A 10905-nucleotide genomic window follows, 5' to 3' on the forward strand; every position below is an offset into this window, starting at 1 on the left:
CCTTTTCTGTCATTTTCTGTTCAGTTTTCCAACAAACATGAGGCTTCTAGGCTTCTTTCCGTTCATCATAGACTGTATAATCTGACCTTCTTCATTAGTCTGCCTAGGTGTTCCTCCTCCTGAAATATTTCACATTACACAAGTGCTCGCTGTTTAATAAATCTTTACAGACTTTTATGGTGTCTCTGTTGTCTAGTTGCTGTTTCATCATGTGACGCACGTGATCCTAATCTTCAGGAGATCAGTTTCTGCTGGCTCTGTGTTTGCAGGTTTCAAAATTATATTTTAACACAGGCATGAGACAGAATAAAACTGTGCTTGTATTTTTTTATTTTTCCGTGCCCCCATTTTGGCCCTACATAAATATAAGAATGGCCATGGTGGGTCAGACACTGGGACTACTATCAAAAATAGTGTTTTGGAGTAGATGTTCAGGAAAAGAGGATAAAAATTAAGATCTTTCAGTGTTGCCTTCATCTTCACCTTAGTGTCTCCACTGCTAACCATCCTTGATGTCTCCACTGCTGTGACTGTCCATGTTATAGCAGGATAAATTCTACATCCTGGAAAGCAATGAGTTCACTTGCGGCTTATATTTAGAACTCTTAATGTGTGATCACAAGGCACAGAGAAACAGTTAAACTATATCCCTCTTTCCTTTTTTTTGAAATGCTTAGGAAGTATATGTTGGCAAGGAGACTCTCTGCACCATCGATGGCCTTCATTTCAACAGCACCTATAATGCAAGAGTCAAAGCTTTCAACTCGTCGGGAGTTGGTCCTTACAGCAAGACGGTTATTTTACAGACATCGGATGGTGAGTTGGGTTTTTACCGGTGTCTAAGTGAAAAGCTGCAGGTCTCAGTGGCAGGACACTAGATTCCGTTTATACCCACTTAACATATTTGGCATTTACTGGCATGGGGGTTTTGGATCATCTGAGAGGAGAGGCCACGAAATGAGTGTGCATGGGGACTGAGCTATCCTCCTAACACTTTTGGGGATTTTCCACGGTCAGTAACACTTCAGGTTTCAAATCATGCAACAGTCTTTGGCTGTAGAAGTCTGGGATGTAACTAAGATTCGTATTTGCTTTAGCATACAGAAGCAGCTGTGCAACGCACAGGATATTTTTGTGCCACTCTGTCTCCACTTATCCATATATCTTTGGAGTTTGCCTTTTTGTTCACTATGGCTTCAATTTCACAGAAAGATTTGATAATACAGAGATGGGAATTCATGCTTATTCCTCTGTAATTATACTTGACATCCATATGGGCATTACAAGAAGTTCAGCTTCATTAATGATATTGTAATGAATCGAGAAGTGCATGCTATTATCACTTCCACTTTTATGCTGTGTTGCCAAAATAGGCCAGTATAAAATATTGATACTTTAAGAGCTTTTTCTGTTGTTTTTTTTTTTCTTTTTTTTCTTTTTTTCCCCCGTGTTGATAAACTAGTGAAGTCAGTCCTAACCAGTATGGACACAGTGGAACTCCATTTCCTTTAAAGGCAATCCTGAACCAATTCACCGATGTGAGCAGTTTCCATACCATGGAGAAGCCTTTGTCTCCTCAATAACTTTCTTTTTACTGTGTGAGAACAGAAAGTCACTGACTGCCCTTAGCAGCTTACGTTCAGAGGAATAAGCACAGGTAACATAAGGCACTTCTGAGCTAAAAACCAGCAGGGTACCGGCTAAAAGCAATCTTGTGTAGCTGCCTACAGTAACGAGGAAAGATTCTCTTCATTACCTGAAAGTGCAGTGAGGTCTTTAGGAAGGCAGAATCTCATTCTCCTAATTGAAGTAAAGCAGACAACACTTGAACACAGCCCATTCTGCCATAATCCTGCCTTTCCTTTCCCCTTTCCACAGTGGCGTGGTTCACCTTTGACCCCTCCTCAGCTCACAGAGACATAGTGCTGTCGAATGACAACCAGACTGCCACCTGCAACAGCTACGATGACCGGGTTGTTCTTGGCACAGCAGCCTTCTCCAAGGGTGTGCATTACTGGGAGCTGCATGTGGACCGGTATGACAACCATCCAGATCCAGCTTTTGGTATTGCTAGGATTAACGTCGTCAAGGACATGATGCTGGGCAAGGACGACAAGGCATGGGCCATGTACGTTGACAACAACCGCAGCTGGTTCATGCATTGCAATTCTCACACCAATCGGTAAGCGCCACTTGCATGCTTTTGTCATTACTGGTTGTTTTTCCTGCTTTGCATCAGCGGAAGGGGTCTCACCAAGCCATCTAGTCCCTCTCCTGCTAAACGTAGTTATTTTATTCCTTCTTAAAAATCACTAGTGACAGTGGTTGCACCTTAGCAATCTGTGTTGGTGTTTGTAATCCTCACTGTTAGTTTTTTTCCTGGGATCTGGTCTAAATCCCCCCTGCTGTGATTTAAGCCTGTCATTGCACATCCCACACACAGCATCAACAGACAGGAGTGCAGCATGCTGGGGTGCAGAATTTCTCTCTCATTGCTGGAGGAGGGCAGGGAGAAAAGGTGGTTGAGTCTCTTCTTTAGGAGGAATCTTGGCTGCAGGGTTGCAGAATAATTAGGCAAAGCACTGGTGATCGTCTGTCCAAAACGCAGGTGTTTATTGCCAATCCTGAAAGCTGATTAAAGGTAATGCTGTAGGTCACACCTAGGGTGATCTGGACATAAGGGACTGTTTGGCAGTGAGGGTTAAGTGACACCTTCCATTCAACTGAGCCATTGTACTGAAGAGCTTTGAAAAGGGTCTCATCTAGTACAACCAACTTACACAAAGGAGGATTTCAGAATGCCCCGGAGCCATCGTTACCAAACCCCTCTTTCTCCCACCACTCAGAGGCTCTGTGTGCTTTATGCAACAGAGCGGTGGGGAGACATGTTCTGACTGAAGCTGCCTCCAGGGATGGATCACACAGAGACCACGTGATTCAGCACGGATCCAGTGTTGTGCCTGGCTTTCAGTGCTCACGATAGTTACCTCTGCCTGGTGCTGGCTGTGTTTCCTTGACGTGATGCTGGACTGCGTAGGGCAGACATGGTCAACTTCGCTTGAAGCTCCCTAGGGTATCACCAGAGCAGAACTGCATGGCTCTGTCTCCATGTCTGATGAGAGGGTCAGCCTTATCTGAAGGTCAGCTGGGTACTATGGGAACTGAGACCCTTGAGAAGTTCTCTGCTGAAGAGTGTGATTCAGGATCCTAAGTCCCTTGCTTATTTTGGAACACGGTGTATTTGTATACCTAGTCTAGCACACAGGGAGATTGATGTACGAATAAAGTGACTGACCAAGGGTGCATAGCAGGTCTGTGACAGAGCATGAATCAATTTAGATTTTTTTTTTTTTACTGACTGTCCCAGCAGGTCTTCCACACTGACAAGCTCAGGTGTTGTTTCTGATACACCAAATGATTAAAAGAAAGGCTTGCAGTGATTTTTTAAATGTTCAAATGCAAGTATTATCTCTTTAAAGAGGTAAGTTCATGCCAACATGCACTGTATTCTAAAGCTGGTTGTAATGCCTCCTGTTGAATAGTCATTTATACTCTAAAGCATACTTGTATTTTAAGTAAGTATACTGCAGTTGCTGGGAGTTTTTGTTTGAAGCATAGTTTAGTTTTACAGTTGATTATAGACAGGTGGAAGAACCTTGTATCTGGATCAAAAGCTATCCAAAGTAAATTGGTGTATTTTCCATGGCTCCAGAGACCTTAGATCATGTCCTAAGACAATATAGAATAAAATAACGTCAGTATAATAAATATATCAAAAGGTTCTCTGTCCCTTTAACATCTTTATTCGATTTGGGGCGGAAGTAATGTTAAGCTGGATTAATTTTAATGCTCTGTGGAACAGCTTATGTTTTCTGGAAAAAAAAGCTGGCAACCATTCTGTGTACTACTGTCCCAGAAACCTATTTTATGGATTTGGTCCTCGGCATGCTCCTCCCGGCAAGCAACATACAAGCTAAGCAAAAGCTTTTTTTCTGAGAAGCACAAACAATGGAAACATTTTGGATTTCCAAACATCCTGCTTAAACAGAAGAATGAAGTTCTTTCTGTTGATGATAGTTTCCCAGGTTTTACTAGATAAACCACAAAGGCTTTGCAGGCACATCCAAGGCACGGATAGACCCATGGAATATCTATTCAAGTGAAGCACACTCGTAAAGGGCATGTAGTCTTATGAAATCACATGCGCTTCAATGAAATTAGGTCTAGGCATTATATTTTTAACTGTGACAGTCAAGTAGGTCAGTTTTTTAACTCATTAGCTGTAATAGTCTTGTGGAAATAGTTATTGTTGCCTAGTTGTTTTTCCCCACTAGAGACAAGTGCATGATAGCGTGGTATCACAGTCCAAAGGAAATTTATTTTCAGCTTGTAGCCTCTTGGATGTTATTGTGATGGAGGCTACATCTTAGTAATCATTTCATGCTTCCTAATCTTCATGAGAATAAATGAGGGCAATAAATAAATGACTAGCTTCAAGGATAAGCTGAGGTCGAGCTTGAAAGACCTATTCATGGGACCTGTCATGTTTAGAGTACTTTCCTGTTCCTTTCACCGACAGCGTGCAAAATCAGACCCGCCTACATCCTTAAAAACTAGCATGACTTCTGTAATGCTAGAAGAGGCATGAACGGAAGACTAATGCTGTCAGAAACAGAGCGAACCTTTGAGAATAGGTTGAGCAAACTGTTTAAGAAAACGCCTTAGGGCAGGGATACGTCTTTGTGAGGTACCTTTCAGCCTCTTTGTTCCTGGAAGTAATCGGTTCACACCAGAGATGATGTATGCCCATTGCTAAGAGGCACTGGCATTCATTGCAATAGATCCATTCCTTGGCAAAGTTCCCAAGAGCAGGAGCGCCTGGTGCTACAGGCGATGCTCTAGACACTACATGTTTATGTAAAGAAAGACAGAAAACACACTGAAATATTTTATACTGAAAGACAGTGGGAAGTCAAAATCTAGAGAATTTGGAGTGTAGTCCTAAAGCCCCTGCAACCAGTAGAGTCACTTCACTGACTTCAGAGATGTCAAGACCAGGTTTTCATCACACAAAAATGTTATAATTGACTGAAAAATACTGTCCTTGACAATAGACATGGTAAAGTTGTAAAGTTGCTGTAAAGCTCGTGATTAAAATACTGTTAATGGAGGGTTAAACTAATTCTTCAGTTTATTAAAGTGTTCATAAATTGTTAAGCTCCATTTTTCAATAATAGTGAAACTTATCACTGTTCTTAATACCTCAAGCCAATCCAGGCAGACCCATTCTGTATATTGTCCAAGTTGCTGCTGAAAGCATCTGAGATTAACAGCCTCCACTGCCACAGGCAATGGCATTTTTCATGGTAGCCAAATTCCCCTGTCTATACTCTGACATTTCAGGCTTCTGCACAGCACTTCCACACTCAGGACTTATCATTGCACACAGAAATAAAAATGTGTAGGACTGTGAGAAAACAGGTGTAAGAAGTGGGATTTACCTGAAATGATGAAAGAGTGGTGCATATCTTCAAATCTGGATTATCATTAAATGATAATGAATGTTAAGTCTTTATTGAAGAAGCATTGTAACAAGCGGTTGTATTTTCCTTTTACATGGCCTGCAGATTACTAGGGGCCTATGGTATAACTGTCATTAAGTAGTTTAAAAAAATTCATTACAGTAAAGCAGCAGCTTTTTTACATGCTGTCACAGAAGTAAACCAGGAGAGAGCAACATCATTTTGAGCCTCTTGAGCTAGCTGGCTTCTTTTATTGCAACTGAGGCATTTATTACAAAAGTTATCCTGTAAGACTGTCTAAATGATGTACAGAAGAGTGAGGAAATGCCTTGCATAAGTTTGCTCATGAAACTTTGATTCTCTCACCTCTCCTCCTAAAGGAAGCGACAATGACAGTATTTCAAGGAGCACTGGAGTCCTCAAAGTAATGTTCTTCAGGAAACCATGGGTTGCTTGGGAAGAGCAGCTGTTCAGCCTCAGAGAAATTCCAGCCTCCCTGGCAGCAGCACAGCAAAGTGCCCCTGCTTGCCTTTGCCCTGGCTTTGTCCTGCCAGAGTTGGTTGCTCACTGTGGGGAGGTGGGGGCCAAAGAACACGGCAATCTACCTGCTGAAGTCCTGCACAACGTGTGTCAGCAAGGAAGGGAGAAGGTCCTCATCCCTCTACGCTGCCCCTGTGCCCCTCCTGGAGGGGCCTCAGCTGCTGGGTCCTGCACTCTCCTCGGCTGGGTTCTGCAGGCACCATCTATCTCCTCTTCAGCAGGGCTGTCCCCAGGGGCTGCAGAGGAGTCACTCAATGTCACTGTGTGGCACATAGCTAATTAGCCCCCAAGAAGCAAATTAGCTTGTCATATAGAAAAGAGCATAATAATCTCAAAAAGGCAAAGTTGCTGTTTCTGTTTCCCTAAGAGAATCAATGTCATTTAAAAGGATGTCATAAAATCTATTTTAAAACACTGCAGGATATAAAGCATGGTGCCCCACAATCAAAGCTGTTCCTAAACAGAGAAAAAAAAAAGATGTAATCCATTTGCAAATAGCTCTAGATCATAGTACTGTTGCTTCCCACAATCTCATAATGAGTTTTATGATTGAATGCTTTTAATAAAAATAGTCTAGATACTGAGATACTGAGGACAGGTAAGCATCTTAACTTTTGCTGGAAAATAGTTTACATTATGGTTTTGAAGAAGAGCTCAAAGAGAAACCTATGAATGCTTACAGGATCACAAAGCAGATAAAAGGAACCTGAGAAAGTAAAGTTTGAAATCTAACACATCTCAGAGCCAATTCGTGATTCTCAGCTATACTATTATTGTTTGAAGAGCTTTAAATGGAGAAGTCAGAGTAGTATTCTATACTATTATGCCACAGATAAAACTCCCTTTACCTTCAGAGGAGATGCCACGTGCCACATTTAGTCTAAAGGAAACCAGTTTATGACATCTAGTGGACAAGATGAAAATTTCTTACCCTGCACGATATTCTTCCTAATGATATTTTGACACATACCGCCCTTTTTTTGGAGGTTTTGCCTACCTATTGCGATAAATGTTATGTTAAAATTGCATTAATCATGTGAATGTGTGTGCCTGAGGGGAGTGCGTGGGACAAAAGACAGCTGCTTCCTTTTCTACTGCAAATTATTTGAAATCTGATTTACCCTGAACAAATTGTGTCAGGCTGTAAATCCATTGCAGAGCCCCCAGGATATTTGCAGAGTAGCGGTGCCTGTGGCCAATCTGCATATCTAGTAGATTTTTTTGCTCAGTGCTCTTTAAAGTAATACTGGGTTTGACTAACCCCCAAATCAAAGTGCATTAATGTCAAGTCACTCGAGCGTGTAATGGCTAGCTGAGTCTGTCCTGGCAGGCGCTGATACCATGGTAGCTCTCAACAGCTGCTCCTGACACAACCAATTATCACTGGTATTAATAACCATGCCTGCACACTTGAAACAGCTCCCAGTCCTGTAGCTGAGCACCTTGTCAAGTCAGGGAGCTACGCTTATCCCTAACCAGCCTCACCTTCCCTTCCTCCCCAAAACCACTCCCTGTTGTACCTGTGCTGGCTCCCTGGTCTCTGGCAAGCTGAGTCTCCTTAGGAGATGCCAAGGTGAGTACTCAAACTGGAAGTCTAAGTCTCAAGACGTTAGCAGGCATAATGATGAGAAATGAACGGCTAGGAAACCAGCTTTCTGCTTTTTCATTGCTGCCTGTGAATCACTTCAGTATGACCTGCTCACCTCCCTGACTCTCATCAGCTGAGGGGACCTGTTAGCTCTGGACCCCGTTTTCAGCTCTTAGATTGCAGCTGGAGAAGAGATGGACCTGATTTCTCTTTAGGATCCCCCCATTAAGCTCCCGTGAATGTGGTACATATGCTTCAGATAAAAGTGTGGGTCAGTCATTGCCAAATGCCGTGGGGACAATCATTTCACCGTGCTGCTCCATTCTCCCTTTTCTTAGTAGGACTGCCTTGTCCTAGAGAGAGCAGTGGCAGGTGTAGCACTCTGCCTTCACCAACAGTGTGATCCCTTTGTACCTTAGGACTGAAGGAGGAGTTTCCAAAGGTGCCACCGTTGGTGTTCTCCTGGACCTGAACAAGCACAACCTGACCTTTTACATAAATGGGCAGCAGCAGGGGCCTCCAGCATTTGAAAACATTGAGGGTGTCTTCATGCCTGCATTGAGCCTCAATCGAAACGTCCAGGTAAGTCTTCTGCAGTTCAGTCCCACTTACCCTTCCCATCTAAAGGAGAATGTATGCTACCGACCATCGCTGCTGGGGCTGATAACATCATCTCTGGATAGCCAGTATGGATAGGGGCTCTTTCCTTCTCAGGCACCTAAGCTACTTACTCTTTTTGGAAAACTGCATTTGACCTTCTGCTTTGCCTCCTGATGTGATGCTGTAAAAACAAGTAAAAGTGCCCTCCCACACTAATTCCTACACTTACTTTGCTGCAGTGCTCCACTTGGAAAGCAGCGGTGCTAAGGCTTCCTCTGCCAGTTTGACTAAAAAAAACCCATGAGCATCCTAATTCCTCTTAGATCTTATGTTTGAAGACTATTATCATTCCTGCTCTTTCTGAATTTTGGAGATTGCTCTCTGTTCTCAAGCAGATCTCCTCTTGGAGGAACCCTCTTTAAACGGAATGTATTTTTACTTAAAGACCACTTCATACGGCAAGAAACAGGATGTAGTGTAAGGGAGAACCTGTGGAAACACCCAGGATCCTGAGGACTGAAGGAGGTCAGCTTAGGTCAGGCAGGACCAATGCAGCCAGGGTGGAATACTCATCATTTAAAATACCGAAACTGAAACCAGAAGCCTTGCATGGCCTTAATAGCATATGAACGTTTAGCATTCGTTACTGGTGGCATCCAAATCTTTCAAGAAGGTTTCATAGCTTTGTTGTATTTGATGCACCAACATAGAAGACCCAGGTACTTCTCTGGGCACCTCACTGCTATATTCAACACAGATTTTTACTCTCAACCTACCTTCAGTTTCCGCTACTTACATCCTTTAAGTAGCTGGCTGACTTTTCTTACCACAGCTGAGTTAAGGCAGTGTGTGGCTGACAAGGGGCAGGGGGAAACTCTGAGATTAAACTTGTGTTTGCTGTTGAATGGTGCTCTGATACGACTGTGTGGGAACCCTGACCTTGTAGAGAAGTCAGGTTGTAGAAGGAGCACTAAAATGTCCTGTGCTCTGTCCTTCCAGGACAGCAAAGATAAAAGGATTTTCTTACATTTAGTACATGGTCTCCACCGTGTGATTCCTGTCCTGAAGTGCTCGGGGTCCCTCACACAAAGATGCCATCCACCATCTAGGAAGCAGCACTGCTGGAGACCTACAACTGGTGGCTGGATTTGAGAAGAGACATGGACACCTGGCTTCTAGCTGTGTTCAGGGGGGAAAGGAGACTTGTTTATTTCAGGGGTTCAATAATATTCTTGATGACTTTTAAACCTGGACCTGAAGTCCCACAGCCCTTCCCCTGTTATTTACTTGCTCTTGATCTTCATGAATGCTTTCTGCTGAGGATGTCCCAGTTTTGAATCTACATGTTATTTCTTCTTTGTGCAGGTGACCCTGCATACGGGACTGGAGGTGCCACAATGTGTAAAACAGCCCAAGTTGCCCAACAACTAATGAAGCCCCTGCCCAATCTTGTGCTGGATTCTGTAAGCTTACTCAGTGTGATTTGGCACTTTTCAGTAAGTCAGTAAAAAAGCATTCTCTTCCCTGACTTAAAACATTGTTCAGCATGTCGCTCACTGAATAATCTGCTGGTTACAGCTAGCCCACTCCATTTTTAATTTAACAGCCATAGCAAGCATACCCACTGAACTGGCACTTGATTGCAGATGGGTACCTGAACATATCTACACTACATTGCATACATATGTACACGCATCTGCGCGCGCGCACACACACACACACACACACGTACATTTATAAAGCAAAAGGTTAAATGAGTGCATTTTCTCTCTCATAGTTGGATTTGTGCTTAAAGATATCAGGGATCCTGGAAAAAAATGGGTGAGACTAAGACTGAGGGACAACAGCTGTTGGAGCGGAGCAATTTACCAGTAGGTGACCTGGATTCCCTTGCCGCCCGAAGTCCTTAAATCAAGAAAGCACATGTTTTGACAGCTGAAGTGAAGGCTGTGTGCTCAAGAATTCCTGATTGTCCATTACATTCAGGGGCTGAAATGACCATTAATTATTCCTTCTGGCTCTAGGCTGCAGTAAGCCATGGGATAACGTTCCCCTAGAATTCAGTGGCAGAACTTCCATCTCGTTATCTTCAACAAGAACAAGATTGGTTTCCAAAAACTGCCATGTAATAGTCGTGCTTATCTTATCTAATACCATGACATATGCAGAATTCAGATATGAAAAGTAGAGAGAAAAATATCCTTGATACATTTTAGTGTTTGTTACTTAGATGTGATTGTGGAGTATCACATGCAGAAGATCTGACTTGTCATTATCAGCACAACTGTTGAAAAACAGTGCAGGGGAGATCCCTTTGAACTGAATTGACGAGAGTTTTATTTAAATATGGCGCATGCAAAGTATCCCATGTAGAGAAGTGCTGCTTTCCAGCCTTGATCCTGTTAAGCCCTCGGCAGCTGTAGTTCCAATGTAGCTTTCAGATCAGAAGCCTTAATTTTCTATTAGATCAGTATGATCTAATTAATGTCTTGAACCTAATGAAGCACTTGAATGAGAGAGATTCATGACATTAATGTGAAATCTGTCCCTAAGAATTTTTCTGGATCGAGACATGAATCTTTTGCAAGACTCACCTGTGTCTGGCTTCTCCCATGAAAACAAGTAGCCGTTCTAGGTGCTGCCTGTGACAAGTGG

The 10905-nt window shown here is 42.9% G+C and overlaps 1 protein-coding gene across 4 annotated transcripts in view; it reads left to right on the forward strand.

Annotated features, from left to right (window-relative positions):
- TRIM67 (tripartite motif containing 67) overlaps positions 1–9681 on the forward strand; it is a 33616-nt gene extending 23935 nt beyond the window's left edge. For all 4 annotated transcript variants that reach the window (XM_086461022.1, XM_009958125.2, XM_086461023.1 and 1 more), the window contains 4 exons: positions 678–816; positions 1879–2182; positions 8070–8232; positions 9616–9681. In XM_086461022.1, coding sequence (XP_086317148.1) covers positions 678–816; positions 1879–2182; positions 8070–8232; positions 9616–9681 — 672 coding nt within the window. The remainder of the gene's footprint in view (positions 1–677; positions 817–1878; positions 2183–8069; positions 8233–9615) is intronic.
- The last annotated feature ends 1224 nt before the right edge of the window (positions 9682–10905 follow it).

The sequence above is a fragment of the Leptosomus discolor genome, chromosome 2 (genome assembly GCF_034619465.1).
Source record: "Leptosomus discolor isolate bLepDis1 chromosome 2, bLepDis1.hap2, whole genome shotgun sequence".
NCBI classification, from domain to species: domain Eukaryota; kingdom Metazoa; phylum Chordata; class Aves; order Leptosomiformes; family Leptosomidae; genus Leptosomus; species Leptosomus discolor.